Source organism: Camelus bactrianus, chromosome 13 (assembly GCF_048773025.1).
Source record: "Camelus bactrianus isolate YW-2024 breed Bactrian camel chromosome 13, ASM4877302v1, whole genome shotgun sequence".
Classification (NCBI taxonomy): Eukaryota; Metazoa; Chordata; class Mammalia; order Artiodactyla; family Camelidae; genus Camelus; species Camelus bactrianus.
In genome coordinates, this window is record NC_133551.1 from 27,484,904 (window position 1) to 27,507,055 (window position 22,152).

At 35.7% G+C, this 22,152-nt stretch overlaps 1 protein-coding gene across 2 annotated transcripts in view; it reads right to left on the reverse strand.

Annotated features, from left to right (window-relative positions):
- LRRC7 (leucine rich repeat containing 7) overlaps positions 1–22,152 on the reverse strand; it is a 428,908-nt gene that overhangs the window by 239,868 nt on the left and 166,888 nt on the right. For both annotated transcript variants that reach the window (XM_010963422.3, XM_045522878.2), the window contains exon 4: positions 6,026–6,143. In XM_010963422.3, coding sequence (XP_010961724.3) covers positions 6,026–6,143 — 118 coding nt within the window. The remainder of the gene's footprint in view (positions 1–6,025; positions 6,144–22,152) is intronic.

The window sequence follows — 22,152 nt, forward strand, 5'->3', positions numbered from 1 at the left end:
AAAGGTAAAAGAGGTAGAATTATAAAGTAGCGGGAAAACAAGAGACTATATCATAAATGTTGGTGAAACGATTAGTCATCTATTCATGTGGAAAAAAGAAATTTTGATAATATATAGCACAAAAAATAAGCTGCAAATGAATTAAAAGCCTAAATATGTAAAGAAAAACTAATAGTTTTGGAAGAAAATGTAGACAAGTTATCTTCATGATAATAGCATAGAAAAGAAATTCTTAAATAAACTATAAAAATACAGTCAAAAAGAGGAGTGATAAAACTTAAGTACATTAAAATTGGCAACTTCTCTATGATAAATGGCCTCCCAAACAAAGTGAAAAGACAAACCACAAATTGGTAGTGATATTTGTAACCCATTTAACCAACAAAGACTAGTGTTCACAGTATGTAAGTCTTTCAAATCACCAGAACAATCCCACCTAACAGTCAAATAATCCAAAATAAAAATTGACCAAAAAAGGCAATTTATAGAGAAAGATACTCTATATTTGCTAATACAATGAAGTGAAAAAAAATGCCAACTTCACTGGTGATTAGGGAAATATAAATTAAAATATCAGGCTACCCTAATACAGTCCTTTGATTGGACAACATTTACAATGTTTAATAACCCCAAGTGCTGGCAAGGATATGGAGCAATGGGAACTCTGGTACTTTGCTGGTACAATTAGATTCACATTGATCATTAAGGACACAATTTAGAAACATAACGTAAAATGAAAACTTGTAGAATAATATACACAATGTGTTAGCCTGTCATTGAAATTTTTAATACACTTAACTCTGAGAGCAAGGAAAAAGGGATGGTGAAGAGAAATTACAAGTTTCTGTAATGTTTTATTCATTAAAAAAAACTGGAGTGTTGTGTCTATAACAAATGCTAACACTTTTATCTCTACAGCGGGCATATTGTTGTCTCATGTTATTTTCTTCATGCTTAAAAAGTTTAATTGTTAAAAATGAAAACTTGATAAATATTTTAATATAACGGTCAAGAGTTTTTAATACTAAATTGAGTTCTGAATGATAAGTAAGACTGAACCAGGTGAAAAGAGGTGTGAAAGATGATTTAGGCAGAGGAAATAATAGAGTCATAGAGATGGTGCAATAGCATTAAATATTTGAGGCAGTTTTTCAATATCTAGACTAAAAAGTTAAAAAAGTGCAAATCATCTTTGGGAGATGAGCAGATGGGATGGAAGTGTAGGTGGTCAATTGTGGGGACTTTTAATGCTGTGTTAGGGAGCCTACATTCTATCTTAGATCAATAGAAGTGTCTTATAGAAGAGTAATCTAGTCATATCTGCAATTTAGAAAGAGTGCTAAAGCTACTTTGTGGAGAATGGGTTTGGGAATGGTGGCGGCCATAACAGGGACCAGGAGACCAATTAGGAGGCTATGTTAGGTAGTCGCAGAGAGAGGCAAGACACTAAATTAAGATGGTAAAGTGGGACAGTGAGAACGAAACAGACTTCACATACATTTAGGAGGTAAAACTGGCAGGATTTGGTGACTTAATCACTATGGGAGTCAGAGGAAAGAATGCATCCTTGCATAGAATTACTGTGTGGATGATAGTAGTATTAACAGAAAACTGGATATACTGGAAGAAAAGCAGATTAGGGTGGATGATGAGTTTGGCTTTAAATGCATTATGTTTGGAGGTGTTTGTGGAACCCTGTTATAGCTACATCCAGCATGCAGTTGGCTATACCAGTCTGAAGCTCAAGGGAGAGGCCAAGGCTTGACATGAAGTAGTCATTATCCCAAGAACAAGGATATTAAACATATTACAACATGGCAGGTTGGAGCTGATTTTCCTGGTTACTCATCACTTATTGTAGCATCATTTCTATCTTTTCCAGCACTCAGTTACAACATTTAATAGATCCCAGTATAGGAGATGGGGACCCTATCCTATTTAGAGTCCCAATATAACATAAATATGTATTATATATTTTAAAAGAATGCTAAAGTATAATGTTTATTTACCTGCCAAACACTCATTGAGCACCTGCCATGTATGGGTATTTTGCTAGTAGCTCCAAATTGAGAAATGAATAAGGTAGTCCCTGATTTCAAGGGTTTTACAATATAGTTAAATAAATAGGGATATATAGAAATTAAACTACAAAGTGAGATATGTTCAAAGCAAAAGCATATATGAGGTAAAAAGATATGTAACAGAGGACGATGCAATTAGTTCTCTTTGTGTATGGAATGTGAGAAAAGTTTTCCAGAATAAATGACATCAGAACTGCCTTTTTAAAGATAAAGAGGACTCTGGTTGATGAGAGACAACAGTGGGAGGAAGTAGGCAAAGAAAATGCTATCATGCCTTGTGTCACAGTAACCAAGTGAAGCATTTGGGGATGACAATTTGGCATTACCTGAGGATGAAATGGAAGGGAAGTGGGTTAATAGGTTAGAAAGGTAGTGAAAACTATTCACACAAATTTTCTAGATACCTTTCTGCCCACAATAGTTTGCTTATTTAAAGGTTTTAATATAAAATAGTAATTTTAAGTTATGGAAGGAAAAATGGTGAATTAGGTTGCCTGGTGGAAGAATTAGACATGAGAAGTAAAGACTGGAGGCACAGGGACAACCAAGATCAGGTTTAACCACAGCCTCCAACTGAACAGTTTCATCATAAAGAGTCATTCATCAAATTCCAACACAATCCAGGCAAATTTTTACCCAGGTAAAAATTGACTAGGACTTGAATGAGTCCCTGCCTCAAAGTAAACCTTTTATCTTCTGTCCCTAAATACCAACACTGATTGTATCTCTCATGTCTTGACTCTTTTCCACTGGGGCTATTCCAACCTTGTCAAACTATGATGCTGACAACGGCACTTATTTTCTGCTCTTTCTTCACTTGACAGATCCCCAAAGGATGTATTAAGCTCCTTAAGTAACTGTCTAGGTCTCTGCCACAGAATTCAGTGACAGCTTTTTAGGTATGATTTTGTGAAAGGGCTGATGTGTTGAAATCTTTCACTGTTTATGTAACTTCCAGCAATGGCTGATATATCATCATGCTCATCAAACCTTTTGTACTGTACTAACTTTGCAGAATGATTTGTCACATCTAGCTTGTCTTTTGGCATAAATACTTCCACCATACAGCAATCATAAGTATAACTAAAAGTCCCTCGACACTACTTCCTAAGACTTCTAAGGATGCTCACAGACTTACTTCTGAGTAGAAATATAAATTACAGTTAACCTAGCAACAAAAGTTTCTTGATGCAAGAGGGCCACTAGCAGATCATTCTAATGCTCATAAAAAAGTCATATGTCTCAGGATTTTGGGGTTTATGGTTGGTGATGAGTTTTCATCTGATTCTCTGTAAGAATAAGATATATTTTTATTTACTCGAACTTTGCAGCCAAACCTACCTGAAGGCCAAAGACATGTTATATTTAGTCATATGATATTTCTCATAAATTGCGATTTGAAAATAGAATTTGATGTGTGAATGTATATAAATATACAAACTGAATTAATTGCTATTAAAGTACAGAAGTATCAAGCCATAAAAATATGCGGCCTGTAAATTTATTTTTAAAAGAACAAAGGTAGACCTAATGTCATCTCTCAGTGAGCCTAAATCTAGTTGCTGTCTTCTCCCTAAGTCAGCAAATGGTCCATTTAGGATTGTCTTCCTGAAAGCTGTCTAAGTGGTAAGTCAAGTTGGTGGAGAAAGGTGTGTGTGCACCTCATTTTCGCTCTTGTGTCCTTCAAATAAAATGCTCTCCTTTATTCAGATACTACCGTGCTTCATGGAATTCCTCAAGCCATATTCTTTACTTGAACTCTTCCCTAATAATAAAGCAGTCTTTATTATCTTTTTAGTCTCTAAGAGTTTACAATTGTAATTTGTGCCTTATCATTAACCACTTCATTTTATAGTGTTTTATGATATTCATGGATTGTTTACAGGTGTTAGTCTTCTCTCTCCAGTGACACTGTAAGCTTTCTATGACTTTCACAGACTTGAAGAAATCACTAGCAATTTTAACTTGCACATTTCAACAAGTGTTCCACGTTCCAGAAGAACCGTTCATTCACGACTTAATTCAGTAAATTTTATTGAGCTCCTACAATATGCCACACACTGTTTTAGGCTTTAGAGATGTATCAGTGACCAAAACAACAATAAAAACTGGTACTTCCCTGAATTTTAATTATAGTTAGGGGAATCTAGACAATAACACAAATAACTTAAAAATGTAGTATGTCAATTTCTCATGAAGGCTATTAAGAAAATCAAACAGGGAATGGAAACAGGGTATGCTTCTAATGGATAATAACAGCAGAATCTTAATTTTTAAAAAGATGGTCCAGAATTTCTTAAGTATGTCATCTTCACATGTGATTAAGAGATTCTGCTGGTAGTCCTTAAACAGACAGGTTAAAGTAAGATCCTTATTTACCTAGAATGCCAAGCCAGTCTTAACTTTTTTTTAAAGCTAGGTAAAATTAGTTTTTTTCCCTTTATTTCTCTTCTTAAAAAAGAAAAAAATCCTTATTGAATAATTGATACACCAAGAACTGCACATACTAAATGTACACAATTTGATGACTCTGGACACATGCAAACACGAGTGATACCACGACCACACACAAGGTAACAGACATATCCAGCACCTCCCAGAGTTTCCTTATTTCCTTATATCTCTTGGTTTCCTTTTTCCTTTTTTTTTTTTTTTTTTGTGTGTGTGTGTGGTAAGAACATTTAACATAAGATCTACCCTCCCAACAAAGTTTGGAGTGAGTAATAATGTATTTTTAACTACAGGCACTGTGCTGGACGGCGCATCTCTAGAATTTATTCATCCAGCACAAACAAAACTTTATGTACCTACTGAATAACAACTTCTGTTTGTCGTGTCTGGGATTGGCTATCATTTCTTAGAGTAACTACCTAACCACACTGACTGGATTATGTTCTACTTGTATGCATGCCCTTCACCACCGATGTAGCTTCAAACTCAATTGTTTATTTAATCATCCATAATTGCTTGTTTAATGTCTAATGTATGTACTAGAATGTAAATTTCATGAAGGCAGGGGATCTGTGTTGCTCATGCCTGTCCCTATGGCACCAAGCTTATTACCTGAAGTTACCAAAGTAATACACATACACACACGCACGCACGCAATTTAGCCTACTAGCTTAATGATGGAGAGGTCATGTTTTACATCCTCATGGTGCCTAGACATAACCCTTTTTGACTGATCCTTGCTTTATTCTAATAAAATGGAGAACCAAGTCCATTTAGAAGGAAATGAAGATTCAATGAATATATGAGGATATAGGAGACTCCCACAAACACTTAAAGGAAAACATCAACATGCATATCAACTAAACCACCAGACATAACAAATTTGGCCAAAAATATAGCAAATACCACTGAGCACTTATTATTCACCAAGCATTGCTCTGGATGTCTGAAATACATCAGTGACCAAAACAGTGGGAAATCTTTCTTGCCCCATAATGTAAACTCCATTACAGGGCAGGAGAGGATAGACAAAACCATAAAAAATAAGTAAATTATATATATGAAGAAAAAGTCAGTGCTATGGGGCAAAAATGGAGCAGACGAAGGGAAATTGAGAAATTGAGAGTGGGTTAAAGGTAGGCCATGCTGAGCAGACGATATTTGAGACGTGTTGGAAAAATACTTTACTCTGAAAAATGAGGAAAATAAACAGTGTAAAGTCAGTAAAATATTCTAGAAAAGATTTAATCATGTATCTGAATGCAGAGGGAAATAAGGCTTGATTGAGGGAGTCAGGGACATTATTAGCAAGGGGAGGGGAGAGAAGTTTGCTGTCTTGGATTTGTAATTTAGGATTTACCTTTTCAATAAAATTAAGTTAAAGTTGCAACAAAATCAAAGAAAAAGTATTATATCATTTGCTAAGGGGAAACATTAAAGCACATTGTCAGTGAAAGAATTCAAGTTATTTAGAGATGAGATGAGAATCTTACCATTTTTACTGATGTCGAGTTCTTTAAGGTTAACTAAACTAGCAATAGTGGTTGGCAGATTTGATAGGTCATTATCAGGAATACTTAGTTTTCTTAGAGCTTGACAGTTGAACAATTGCTGTGAAAAGAAAATAATGATTAATTAGGTCTCAATTTGGTTCAATCCATTCATACATACACTTAGAAACAAAATTCAATTAGTCATCTTTGCCAAAGTAATAAAAGGGCCAACTACAAAAAGTAGTCACTTTATTCCACTCCCATCTTCAGGATTCTTTTCCGAACTTTTTCACATTCCAACCCCATGTTAGTGCCTCGCTGCTCTTTGCTATGCAGATTCAACACTCGAGGTTTTCTACTTTTCCCTGCTTCTGTTTAATATTAATATTAATGTTCAATTTGCCACTGAGCCAATTGATTTTTCCCTTTGAAATAATTTCTGGAGTTGCCCCTTCCTTTCTATTCCCACGGCTACCAGGATGACCTCAATTCTCTTTCCCCACAACCACAAATCACTTTCATTTACTCACATCGAACAGCTGTTTATGGGACATGCAAGAACTGTAACACAGTTGAATATAGAGGCTGACATTTCTTTTGTGTCCTCTAACACTGTTTCATAAATATCTAGCAAATGAAACATTCAATCCCTCATATTTGGTGAAAAAAACACCACTGATTGGTTTATTTCTGCCACCAGTCCAAAAGTACTAATGGGGAAGAGCCAAGTGTTACTGCAATGGCTCTCAAATCCAGCATGGATTTAAACACTCGTGGGAGGATGTGCTTGTTTAAAATGTGGATTCTTGAGCTTTACCCAGAGAAGTACTGATATCGGGGGTCTGGGATGGGGGTCAAAATCTGCATTTTTAACAAGCACTCTAGTGATCTGGCTATTTTTTATGTAGGTATTTCCAGTATCATGTTTCCGGAAACAGTAAGTTAGATTATTTTTTAGCTATGTCCATCTCATCTTGACTACTGAAGATTTCAACAGCTGGACAGAAATTTTGATTCATCCCTGGAAGAATTATCCTAATGAGATCTTTTCTGTTTGACATTTCTAATTCTGTTTTGGTGAATTTCCACAGATGAAGTCTCTGTATCTACGACTATACAATTGGCCCACAGTACATTTAACTACTGCTTGTTTTCACATGTAATTCATAATTTATAAGCATAAACAACGTAGCACATGGTTGTTAGTTCTTAACTCACTAACTTTTCAAAAAATAGACTTCTAGTTGTTACTTAATATAAAATATGTAGTTTCTTGCTTCTGGTTAGTCATTTTTGGCTCCTTACAAAGATTACTTGCAATACTGCATGTAGTGCTAGAATTTCATTATTCTCCACAGTAATGTTGCTTATATAAAGATCTTTATAAAACCTAAAAAAGAGGACTTTGATGAATAATTTCCACTAACTATTAATTTTCTTTAAAAATTAAAAAAAAAGATGTCTACACTCATGCAAAAGTTAATTTAAATTTTTGTCCATACTCTATCATTCTATTAGGACCATTACATCTACACATAATGTTAGTTACAGATGCATAGATTAAAAAAAAAGTCAATTGCCTCATGTCTGATATTGATAAGATGTACTAACTACTCTTTAGTCTGATTACTATTACCATTTTATACAAAATTCAGACAAATTATTTTTAAAGTAGTGGTTTTTGGTGTATAAATTCAAGTCTCATCATCTCAGTTAAATTCTCAATTTATCTCAAGAATTAATAGAAGTCCTTGTATTCCAGTTTTAAATGAAGCCACATTAGGAACAAATGATATGGAAACTCCTAAACATTCTATTACCTAAGAGAATCTAAGATCTCTCTGGTAGAGAGGCTAAGAGCATGTCATTTGGAATCAGATTAATGTTGGTACAGTCCCCACACATCTACGTCCTAGCTGTGTGATCTTGGGCAAGTTACCTAACATCTCTGAGCCCTATCAATTTCCTATCTGTAAAATGGGAACAATAACATTACCTAACTTGAAGGATTGTTGAGAGGATTAAATGAGTTATTATACGTCACCAATTATAAGTCTTACATTTTGTTTCACATATTAACATCTTTGATACTTGGGATGCATCTTTCAATAAAGATTAAGTTGTACTTCTTAAGCAGTGTTTCTTTCTTAGTGGTACTACAATAAAGGTAATGGTGTGTCTTACAATCAATAGCCTAGGATTTGAAGAAATGAATTACTTGTTAAAATGTGAAGTTGTTTGTGTTTGGCACATAGTAAGAGTTTGATAACTAGCCATTATACAGATACAGAAGTAAACCCATATAATAATCTATTTCTTACTTTTCTAGATGATGAGAGCTTTGAAGGCAGGAGTCATGTCTGATTCATCTTGGTATCAACCTGTTTCACCTTTGTATATATCAAAGTGACTAGCACAGTGTCTTGTACATAGTGTATCTTGAATAAATATCCTTGACAGTATACTTAGATAAGCAAAGGGAAAATGAGGAGAGTGGTAAGTTCCAGCTGAGAGTGGTACTTCACTGGTTTGGAAGTTTCAGATAGGTAAACAATCTCAGTGGAATCTCAATTTCATAAACAAATCGGTGAACTTTTGAGTATGAGTCATGATGTCTGTAAACTGACAAAGAAATTAAGAAGGACTTTTAACGATTCTTTCAATATTCAAGCTTTGAATGAAAATGAAGCAAAGAATGATCAAAAAATAGCTGTAATTCTTCCATATAGTATAAAATAGCAAATATAATTAATAGCTAATTAAAGTAAGACAGTTAATGATTATGGTTACCCTGCCTTTCATTTGATAATGATATTTCACACTTCAAAAAAATTGTTTTGAGTCTTAAAATATTTGTGTATTAAAGTGCTCTTTTTCTTGGGCTGAAGGAAGCAATTTAACTCTGACAGAAATTGGTTTGAGAAGAGTATGCAATTTAAATTACTGACTCCAAAAAGTAATGGTTACTTGTTTTCTAAGAGAGTTGACACAAAGAAAAATGCCAGAGCGTTGAAAATAAAAACATATTTGGGAACAAAAATGCATATTCTAAAAAGTACTATTCATTAATTTATGGAAAACCATTCATTGATACTTGCTACAAGCTACAGTATGCTAAGTACAGGGGACACAAAATGAACAAGACACAGCAACCGAGCTCAGTAACTTAGTTTACAATTTAATATTTAGATATTAAGTGCTGCGTGGAAAGACTACGCCAAGGTAAATATTACATATGATGAAAACATACTGATAGAATATCTGCCCTGGATTATGTTGATGATGGTGTTGGGGTTGACTCATGAAAGTATTCCTGAGAGAGGTAATGAAAACATGGATCACTTGAAAACCAGCATAAGTTAACCAGATGAAAGCTAAAAAGAGATCATGTTGCACTTGTAGCATCTAAAGATACTCTTAATTCAAAGAATGTATAACTCAAACTAGTTTCAAATATTTGTTTGACAGTATGGGGATACCTGGATCTTGGAGTGAATGCTCTGAGTCCACAACATCTACATGCATTTAAAATGTATTTATCATATACCTATTACATGGTATGGTCTATGTTTACCACTGAGGATAAAGACATTTCTGTTTTCAGCAGTATGATGGACTAAATATTCAAAGAAAAAATTTTAGTGCAGCAAAACCACACACACACACACACACACACACACACAAACACACACACATATTCTTTTAATGCATAGCTGAGCTCTGGCTGTTAAGTATGGGGATTTCTCAAATTCCAGAATAACAAGAAAATACTAATATACCGAGTTAAATGTGTCTGTATTAAGCTTTTTCTTTAGTGGTATCTGTTGGTCTCTGGTGGCTGAAGATTGAGGTCTTTTTTTTGCAATTGGAAAGTTAGAAGACTGCTTGGGGTCTGAACAGAGGTCAGAGATTGGATTAGAGACCACTCCATACACAGTTGGGGTCTCTTAAGGGTGACACCTTTAGTGAGTGAATTAAAAAAAAAAATCGGTCCCGCAAAAGAAGTCAGTGGTGAGTGCATGACTTTCTCAGTTTGGGCTCTGAGTGAAGTAAGAAAAAACAGCAGAGAGAGGAAGGAAGGAAGGAAGGAAGGAAGGAAGGAAGGAAGGAAGGAAGGAAGGAAAGAAGGATCGGAGTGAGGGAGGAAGGAAGGAAGGAAGACAGAAAGGGAGGGAGGGAGAGAGGAAGGAAGGAAGAAAGAAAGAACGAAAGAAAGAAAGGGAGGGAGGAAGGAAGGAAGGAAGAGGGAAAGAGAGAAAGAAAGAAATCTACTCATGTATGGTCAAGTAATATTTGACAAAGGAGCCAAGAAGATGCAGTGGGAAAAGGATGGTCTTTTAATGTTGTTGGGAAAACTGGATAATCACATGCAGAAGAATGAAACTGGTCCCCTATCTTATACCACTCATAAAAATTAACTCAAAATGGATTAAAGACTTAATGTAAGAACCAAAGCTGTAGAATTCATAGAAGAAAACAGGGAAAACACTCCTTGACATTGGTCTTGGCAAGGATTTTTTGGATATGACACCAAAAACAAAGGCAATAAAAGCAAAAAATAAACAAGTGAGACTACATCAAACTAAAAAGTTTCTGCACAGCAAAAGAAGCAATCAGCAAAAATAAAAAGTCAACCTATGGAATGGGAGAAAGTATCTACAAATTGTTTACCTGAAATGGGGTTAATATCCAAAATATACATGAAACTCATACAACTCAGTAGTAAAAATAGCAAAAAAGGAACAGAAAAAAACAATTCAAAAAAGGGCAAAAGACTTGAATAGATACTTTGCCAAAGAAGACATACAAATGACCAACAGGTACATGATAAGATGCTCAACATCACCAATCATCAGGGAAATGGAAATCAAAACCACAATGGGAGATGAACTCACACCTGTTAGAATGGCTATACCAAAAAGACAAGAAAAAAAAAGTGTTGGGAAAGATGTGGAGAAAAGGGAATCCATGTACACTGCTGGTTGGAATGTAAATTGGTACAGACACATGAAAAACAGCACTAAGTTTCCTCAAAAAATTAAAAATAGAACTACCATATGATACAGTAAATCCTACTTCTGGGTAAATATCTAAAGAAAATATAAACACTAGCTCGAAGAGATACCTGCACCCCTGTGTTCATTGCAGCATATTCACGATAGCCAAGACATGGAAACAACTTAAATGCCCACCAACAGATCAATGGATAAAGATGTGAGACATATACATATATATGCAGAATTTTTTCAATAAATACAGTACTAGACAATCTATAATTAGTTGAATCCTCTGATATGGAAACATGGATCCAGAGGACCAACTATGCAACTTAAGCATCCTTGGATTTTGGCATCCATGGCAAGTCCAGGAACCAGTCCCACACAGATACCAAGGGAGGACTATAAACAGATTTTTGACTGTGTCAGGGTCTGTGCCCCTAATCCCTCTGTTGTTCAAGAGTCAACTGTCTATACAATGGAATATTACTCAGCCACAAAAAGATAAAAATCCTGCCTTTTGTGACAGAATGGATGGACATTAAGGACATTATGCTAAAGGAAATTAGTCAGATAGAGAAAGACAAACACTCACTGTGTGATCTCACCTATATGTAGAGTCTATAAAAGCTGAACTCATAGAAATAGAGAGTAGAATGGTGGGTGTCAGAAGCTGAGAGGTGGTGGGAGAAATGGGAAGATGTTGGTTAGAGGGCACAAATTCCCAGCCATACAATAAAGAAGATCTGGGGATCTAATGCACACCACAGTGAATGTAATTATCAATAATGAATTATATACTTGAAGGTTTTTAAGAAAGTAGATCTTAAATGTTATCAGTGTACACACACAAATCATAATTATGTGAAAGGATTGAGATGTGGTACTGTGTTGGTAACTTCTTACCTTATTGTGGTAACCATTTTGCATTTTATACATGTATCTAGTCATCATATTGTGCACTTTAAACTTACATATGTTATATGTCAATAATATCTCAACAAAGCTGGGGAAAAACCAATGTAAAACTAAAATTCTGAACAACAGAGGCATATGTATCAGGAAAAAGGTAATCAGATTAAAAACATTCTTAGATTTTTGCATTGTTTGAGAGTAGGGTAAAGACACTGATTAACTTTATATTTAAGTTAAATATGTATGCTAAAATTTCTAGGGTAACAGTTAAGGAAATATAAATAAGTGTATAATTTCCTAGTTGTTAGAAGAAAAATAAATGGAAAGAGAGAAAAAATCTTTAATAAATATAATGGAAAACAAGTAAATACTCAAAAGAAGCAAGACAAATGAAAATGTAGAATAGAATGGAACAAACTGATGCAAATATACCAATAACAGCCACTAATAAATATGTATTAATCCTTCCAATTAAACAGATAGAGTGGGTTAAAATTAAAAATAATCAAGCTATATCTTATTACCAGTGATACACCCAAAACTTGATAGAAAAATGATAAAAAAAACTGACAAAATTAGCTTAAAGAAGTCTAAAGTATCAATACTAATTTAAAGCAAAAGGCATTACTGGAGAGACAGTGCCCACATGTTAGCAAAGACTTCCGCTCACCAGGAATATATAATTCTAAATTTGCATGCACCTAGTATCATAGTTTTAAAATAGTTAAAGAAAAATTTGACCTATCTACAAGGGGAGATTACAAATCTATTATCATAATAGAGTATTCTAATACATCTCTCTTGATAATTAATTAAAAATAGAAAAGAAAAGCTATAGAAGAATCAATAGCCACTAGCTTGTCCTAGTGGACACATAGAACACTGAATTCAACTACTACAGAGTACTTTTTAAAAAAGTACTTATGAAAAATTTGCAATTAACCATGTACTAGACATAAAGAAAGTCTTAACAAACTTAATAGAATTACTAATACAAAGTTCAGAATCTTAGACCATAATGCAGTTGTTATAAATTATTAATAAAAAGATAGATTTAAAAGCTTTTATATTTGGATATTTATATATAAAATTAAAGTTGACTTATAGTTCAGAGAAGAAATCACACTGGAAATTACAAAATACAAGCGAACAATAAAATATTATGTGTTTAAAATGGCAGGATATACCTAGAGTAACTGGACTAAACTGTAGCCTGAAATGCTTACATTAGAAAAGATGAAGGGGTGAGAATGAATGAGGTCAGCATGAGGCTTAAGAAGACAGAAAAAAGGTTAACAGTATAACAGAAAAGCAACAAAAGAGACCCTCACAACTCACAGTGGTCTAAAAACGAGGAAGGACAGAGATGCTGAAACAAGCTGCAGATTGGGAGCTCAAACAGAGGAACCACGTCTTTTCCAGGTCATCGTATGCATTGTATGCATCTTTTTAAATTTTTTACTGTGAAATATACACACACAAGAGTATATATAGTATGTATTTTTAAAAATTACGATGATAAAATAAAGACCCATATTCTTCAATCCAGTTTAAGAAAACTACTTTATGTCCCTCCCAATCAGATCCCTTTGTGTCTTCCCTGACCCTCCAAACAAACAACCAATTTCTCCTTTCCTCACTTGTTACCACAGGTCTAATAATCTTAAAAGTATATATTGTTTAATACAAACTTGTGGTTGCCAAGGGGGTGGGGGGGGTGGGCAGGGACAGACTGGGATTTCAAAATTCGTAGATACCGACAAGCATATGCAGAATAGATAAACAAGATTATACTGTATAGTACAGGGAAATATATGCAAGATCTTGTGGTAGCTCAGAGAGAAAAAAAAATGTGACAATGAGTATATGTATGTTCATGTATGACTGAAAAATTGTGCTCTACATTGGAATTTGACACAACATTGTAAAATGACTATAACTCAATAAAAAGTGTTTAAAAATTTGTCTGTTTACATTTATCTGAATGGAATAATACGTCATACTTTCTTCTGTGACTTGACTTTTTCATTCAATGCCATGTTATTAACATTATTCCATGTTCGTGTTTATAATCTATTGACTCACCTTTACTAGTTTATGCTTCATATAACGCCATTTTCTCACATATCCTACTGTTCATAGGCTTTTAAGTTATTCCCAATTTTTTGAACAAGGCTTCTAAGAATATTCTTATATACATCTGCTAGTGTGCATATACAAATGCTTCTCTGAGGAGGTAGGCATATGTTCAAATTTACTAAGTAATATAATTTTTTTCCCATGTGGCTGTAACAATTTAAAGTCCCACCAGCAGGGGTAAGAATTCTCATTTCTTCAGACTATTTCCAAAATTTGATATTTTCAGACTAAGTTTTCCAATCTGTGGTATGTAAAATTATAACACATTTTACCTATTTCTAAAAAAAAAAAAAACTGAACACTTCTTCATGGTTTACTCATTTGAAAGAATATTTGTCACATATTCTGGATACTAATTCTTTGACAGCTCTCTCAATAGATGGCTTATTTTTCCAATCTTTTTTATGGTATCTTTTGATAAAAGACATTTACAATAGCCAAATTCATCTCTCAGTTTTAATGGGTGCAGATGGTCTCCTATTTTTTTCCTCCTGAAAGTTTTAATACTTTGATTTGGCTCATTTGGAATTTATTTTTGAGAATCATGTGAAGAAAGGATCCAATATTTTCTCTTTACAGATGACCAGTTGTTCCATTTTAAAAATAGGTAATCATTTTCCCACTGATTTGCAAGACAAGTTCTGCTGTATATCTAATTTCCACATAAGTATGGGTCAGTCTCTGTGCTTTCTAATTCTAGTCCGCTAGTCTATTTGTCTACCTCTTGTTCCAGTTGGGTCATCAGAACTCTGTGACTGTGATTTGTGCTTGTGCTAAGGAAGGGTGGGGAAGGAATATGAGAATTCCTGGAGAAGGAAGAGACAGTCCAAATTACCTCCCGCCCCACCAAAACAAAACAAACAAACAAACAAAAGAAAACATAGATTTTAGCCAGAATGTGAAAAGGTGTAAGTATCTGGGCTTTACCCGAGGTATTTGGATGGTGATTTTTAATCATTTTTGAGTCAACCCTACAGATACTATCCCCAGAAAAACACATACAGACATGCACGCATGCACACACATGTGCACACACACACACACACAAATACTCCTTTGCATCCAGTTCCAAGGAACTTGCACATCCCTGGCAGCCCATGCTGGCTCTGTGCAACAGGTTAAGGACATTTGTGATGGGTCACATCATGTTACTTTTAACAAAGCAAATGTAATCAGGTCCATCTTCTGCTTATACTTTTTCAGTGGTTCTCTCCTCTCTTTGGGACAAAGCCCAAGTTTCTTAATGTGGCTTTTAATGCCCTCTACCTCTCCAGTTTCTCATCTTGTCTCTTTCTCATGCTGTCTCTGCTACCATCCTGCATTACCACATCTCCAGCCACACAAGGAGCTGACAGTTTCTGCACCCACTGTGTTCTGCCTTGCCTTTGCAAACACCAGGCCTCCAGCTGAAGCTTTTCACCCCAGCCTTTCCCACCTCCCCTCTACCCCTCTTCTCCAGGCTCAGGTCCTCACACATTTTAGGTCACAGCTTAAGACTGGTTTACATGCTCCATCTGTGGACTTTCATATATTTTGTATTTATCCCCATTGAAGCCTGGATGCTTTTGGTTTGGAGATTATTAGACTGTAAGCTTCTTTAGTTCCGGCAGCATCTGCAGCATATAATGCAATGCCTGACACATTGCACTTTCTCAGTAAATAGCTGTTCTTTCATGAATATTCTTAGGCAGGGAAGTGGCAAATAATAAGATAATGCCATTTCTTGACTGCCTGTTATATAGATGCAAGACACTAACCTAGATTTTAAAGTACACAAACCTACTTCTTGCAACAATGTTGTGAGGAAGGTATTATTATCCCTACTGTGCAGGTGAGAAAACTCAGGAGGTTAACTTTTACAAGGTCATGTACCTAGGAAGTGCCAGAGCCAGCGTTCAAATTCAGCTGTGTCTGCTACAAAGCCGGTTCTACTGCGGTGCCTTTCCCCCTCTACACCGCCAGGTATGTGCTTTGGAAAGATAATAGTGACAACTGACAAAAGTTGGTGGCAGTCTGGGAGGAAAAAGCAAAGGAGACTGCGGGGACCTTCACCCCATTATATTGATCCTAGGGGAGTTCGGGAAGAAGACTCAGATTCAGTGACTGTCTTTTGACAGCAAGGACCTAAATTATAGTAAATGTGAGTCTATGTTATAGCACTTTGCTAACCGTGAACTACTATATAAATGCAAACTATTATAATTTGGATTAGCCTTTTATTATCACCATTATACTCAGGCTTGGAAAATTAAGGACAGAATGAAAATGTCATGAATGTGAATGACTAGATCCCAAAACATAGGTCCTTAGAAAAAAATGAGAAATAAGATGTTTATTTTTCCACCACAAATTTTTTAAAAAAAGTATTAGCTGTTTGTGAGTTTTAAAAAGATAAACACTTTTCCTGAGAAGTTTCATGTAAAATCATAAATATTCAATGAGAGGGTTATTGATGCCATATGTTGGCACAAGTGGATGCCACCTGGGAGAAGAACTGATTGTCTAATGAGTTGGCATTACTGAATGGCTGGTTTCTTAGAAGTTCTTCCTTTGAATCCCTTTAAAAGTGTTCAGGATATAGCGTTTCCAAATTCAATCAAAAGCTGTTTCAAAGAAATAATTATTTGTGCACACTATAATAAAATGCTTTAAAATTCTTTAGTTTAATACAAGTGTTAATAATTATCTTCAGTTAGAAAAGAGCCAACTCAAAAATAATAGAGTAAAAAGTGGTTTTATAGATGCACCTGGTGAAACTGCAAGCTTCTAATTATGACATTTAGTCAATTTTTTCTTCCTTTTCTTAGTCCCTCCCTCCTCTTTCCTTCCTTTGTCCTTTCCCGCTCTCCTCCCTTTTCCTTTTTCTTCCTTTCTTTCCTTCCCATTTCCCTTCCTTCCTGACTGCTTATATTCAGTGAGCACCTCTTGAACATCTAGTCAGTGACAGACACAATGCCAGGACCTAAAGATAAATAACAAAGTATCCCCTCCCTCAAGTATACAGTCAACTAGTGGTTAGAAATGCACACAAAAAATAAAATGCAATGTTGCAAATCCTAAGTAAATACTACAACAGAGAGAGGGCTTTGTAAAGTGCATTTTGTTACGAGAGAAACATTCCTAGACTTTGCCCTTAACCTAAGAGATTTTGGATGCTTGGATTTGCATGCCTTTCCACCTATTCTACACTGCTCCCTCACATTATCGTCCACCCCCTTAAATGTTCATAAGCCTGGAAGTGACTGGCTAAACAAACATTTTTTTTTTTTTGAGAAACTGACACCTATGACCAGAATTAGGCAGATGGAGGATTAGAAAACATCTAGGTGAAAAATAATGAGAGTCCTAGTTAAGTCACTGCCAGAAAGGGTGAGGAGGGAGAAGATTGGAAGGAGAAGTCATTAAGACTAGGTACCAGTAATCTATGGGCAGTCAAAGGAAGGATGATTCTGTGGTCCAACGACACCTGAAGGTCTCGGGTAGTAGTGGAGCTGTGGGCTGGTGTGGGAGGCATGGGACTAGACAAACACTGGTAGCATCAAATAAGATTGAAGCTGTAGGGAAATGGAAGACTTACAATCCCTTCCAGTGCATTGTAGCAATATTGAATGTGCTGCAGAGAAGAGCTCTTTTCTTCCCTGTGGAAAGATGGCAACTACAATAAATACCCAGGCATTTTATCCTAGAAAACAATAAATATCATTGCTGCTGTTTTTAAAATACAGATCTTTTCAGCAACAATTTGTCCAATGGTGGTGTTGAATCATCTCTCCCTTTGGAACAGCAAGTTTATTTTAGCATTTGTCACTGTCTTAGAAGGAAAGGAATATATCTGTTTTATTGGAGAAAAAAGCTGTCTATTTGAATATACAAGGCATAGAACCTTACCATATCCATTCTACTTGATAACAATTTCCATTAAAAAGTTTTCGGTGAAAAATTCTTTAACTTACATACCCATGATGCTTGCAAGCTCATAATATCAAGAAAAAAATACGAAAAGGTGAAAGCTGGATATGAAAGCACAACATTTATGTTCTTAATTTTGACCTAGCTAAATTGTTGCTAGGCAATTAGGGCAAATTCCTGATATCTCTATAATACTTAAGACAAGTTATGTGTGTGTTTGTGTGCGCTCGTGCATGCGCATGCGTGCACAGGTGTACCTTAGGGATTTTATTTTGTTGCTTTTTTAATAATTACTAGTTGCTAAAAAATTTAATAACTATTAGTTGGTAATTGACAGTTACAAAAGTATTGGCTTTGTCTTTAGAGAGTAATCAATATGGTACATGAGCAACTGGGTTGAATGGCATTAACTTAGACTTTCATATTAGTATAAGCTGATACATATGTATACATACAAAAACAGTATAAGCTAGTGAAGATAAGATAGATAGATAGATAGATAGATAGATAGATAGATAGATAGATAGATAGATAATTTTTTAACTATCTATGTCTTAATCAGTTCTAGGTACCAAAACCCAACCTGTGCTGACCAACTCTGTGTAGGTCAGTAAACCAGAGAGAAGGGGATTCATGCTAGAGCTGGAGTCTCTTTTCCACTTGTCATTATGGAAAGATTATAAACTTTGGAATCAAACTGACCTATATTTGAATTCTGATTTCATGCTTAACTGGTCACATGCGATTGAGCAAGTTCCATATGTTTTCTCAGGCTCAATTTATCATTTAAAAAGCCCAACCAGACCTTGTTCTAGTCTTATCTTCAACAGTGCCCTTCTGCCAAGCCAATTTCCTTGACCCTGCAGCAGAGCAGGATTAGTTGTCTCTCTCCTGTGGTTTTGTATAATCTTCTGTACGTATTTCTCAATCCACTTTTGCAAAATCATAATTATTTATGCAACAAATATTCAGTGAGTTCCCAGCTTTGAACCGAACATTGCATTTCCTGTCAAAAAAAAAGAATAACTAAACATAGCTCCATATTTTGGTGTCTTTCTTCTTCAATCTTATTTCCCCAGAGTAGAATAAGTATTCAGTAAACATGTATTGAATGAATAACTACAATAGATTTGGTAAGTGCAGTTGTAGAATTGTACACACGGTGATACGTAGGCATGAGGATAGTTGAATAACTGTGCCAGGGTGAGTGAAGAATGGAGATTGTGGGAGGTGACAACTGAGATAAATCTTGAAGTAGCAGATGAGGCAAGGGAAACAGCATGAGCTTAGAGGCAAGAAGGAGCTTTGTATTCCAGCAACACTTCCTGTGAGAGCAAAAGTGAGAGCTGGACAGGCAAGCTGTAGCTGGACAACGGGAGGCCTCATATTAGCATTGTATGCTCAGTTGCATGGTTTTTCCCTCTAAGTTAGAGAGGAGACAAGCAACAGGCTTAACCTTGGTTGTAGCCTGGTCATATTTACATTTGGACATATCACTGTTGGCTGTGGGATGAATAAACTGGGGAGAAAAAGCAGGTTTAAGACACACTGAGAAAGAGACTGCTACACTAGTCCACTGAGAGATGATGAGGGCCTGACAAAGGCTCTGTTTACAGGGTGGAGAGATTAGATTTAAGAAATATTTAGGTGGCAAAATTGATAGGACTTGGCCATTGACGTGCTCTGGAAGGTGAGTAAGTAGGAACAGTAAAGAATGACAAGGTCCTGGTTTGGGGACTGAATAGATAGTCACCAACTGAGACAGAGACTGCAGGACAGGAGACAGGTTGCAAGGGGGCAATCAGACTTGTTGAGCTGAGTGTGAACATTCAAGTTAAGTCTGGAAAGCACGTATCAGTCTGATGACTGAGGGACAGGGCTGAGCTAGCCCAACAGATACGTGAGTCTTCAGTGCGGTGGCTGAGAACATGAGAACAGATGAGCGTGATAACCTAAAGAAAAGGGAAAGATCGAGAAGCTCTCCCGGAACTTGTTACTGTGAGTCACAGATGAAACTTGATCGCCCCATTTAATGAATTATCTAGTTTTGGCCTCACTTGGACTCCCTATTCCATTTGACAATGTCATCACTCCCTCCTTAGAAGCCTTCACTCCCTCAGTTCCCTTGACTCTGCTCCGACTTCTGTCTGTTGGCATCCTCCACGCCCTGCCCCGATGGCCTTGGCTGGGCTCCATCTCTCCTGAGAGAGCTCCTCTGCAGGTGGCTGGCTGGCAGTGCTTCACTGCCAGCGACAGAGGCAGCCATCATTAATGTGCATGGCTAAGTTCATGTGGTGAACGTATATACAAGCATTTATGTAGTCAATTCTTAATTACTTAGGACAAAGAACGAGAACCTTTATTCCTATTAAAGGCCACTGACACATAGAAAAGAGACAATTGAAAGCCATGGCAGTTACATGCAACACAACTAACCTTTATTGCAACCTCAAGAAAGGAGAACAAACCTTTAATTCATCCCCTTAAAATTTAAAGAAAACAGAAAACTTAACTCTCTGGGCAATCAAATAGCATGCACACATACACACACACATGCCAAGATGAAAAATCAACAGCAACGCTACATCGTTACCAGGGAATCGAGAAGGAATAAAAAGGTTCTAAAGAGAGAGGGAGAATATTGGTATTTTCTCTAATCTCTGGTCAAGACTAAACTCATTTACTGCTCTTTTGGGTTCATTACAGAAACAGCAAACTGTCTCTTTATATAGAAAGACTAAATATCTCTAGGATTTTGTTAAAAAATAATTTTTATATAAACTTTGGAAGAATACATATCTGCAAAAGATTTCCTCTTTTTTTTATATCACTATTAATTCAGAAAAGAAAATAACTTCCTTTCTGTAAAGGGGGGCTATCATTTCTCATTTTATAGAAGAAAGTCACCTTCGGGATGTTCTTTATGGTACTGCAGCTCATAAAAATGGCCACCACTTACTGAAGTCCCCATACCCACACTTCACACACATTATCTTATTTAATCTGTATCAATGAAGAAAAATTAGAAGATCGATAGATGATAAAAATAAGATATAGGTCAAACAATTCGACAAGGTAGGTGGTATCTCTAAGATGGGGGGGGGGGGGCACCAAGATTGAAAACCTTCCCCAAAGGCAAATTCAAATTCAAATCTGCCTGATTCTAAAGCTCTTCTGCTTTCCACCACACCAAATGCTTCACTTCTGAATGCTCTCCCTCTCAACAACTGTGAGCTCTAGTGGAATTCTGGAGCTGGCCTTCAAAGTTAAATACCACCTAGAAGGCCAAAAGTGTGGGCTTATATTATTCATATCCTTTGCTTCTCTTTTTCCCAACATCTCTCAGCACCTGAGGAGCTGTCCCCTAACTATGGAGTCTACTTAAGAGCCTCTTAAATGTCTACTACAGGACTTCCACCAACAGAATGCAGCCAACATGATTTTTTGTCTTTATAATTTAGATAAATTTTGTATTTGATTCCATAACATATTCACGATTCTCTCTTAGAAGTGTTAATTATCATTCTAGAAAAATGTACCACATGTATGCTATACCAGACACTAACCCAGGAGCTCACATATCTGTACTAATTTTTGGAAGCAAATGTTCTCATGGTGATTTTTACATATGACCATAGGCCAGTTCTGTGGAAGGTCAGCCTTGTACTCACACTGACATAATTTCATGTTTCTATAACAAGCTGAGAATAGCCTGACTCCCAGAAGTCCCTGGTCAAGAATTGTATCACAAAATTATTCTAAAGCTAATATGTACTTTAGAGAAATTAGAGTATAATTTAGAGTATAGATATATAGAAAACCAAGTAAATTTAAAAAAAAAGAAGCAAGTTTTAAAAAAACCCACTTAAAAAAATACTCCAGAGAAATAATCTTCCATCAGTTTCCTAAAGGTTGATTTCATCCTAGAAGTGAGTCCAAATTGCTGCATTAGTAGGAATGCTGTCTCTGACTTAGAACTGCTTCATATACTAAGGATTGAGCTGGGAATCAAATAACACTAAAACCTGTAATAATCAATTAACTATTATAAGAACTACTGAAAATAATAGATAGGCCCTCCTTTATAAATTTACATTTTCACTTTTATGTCATTTAATTTGCTCAAATGATACAATTTATTTGAGCATCATTTACATTTATTAGTGT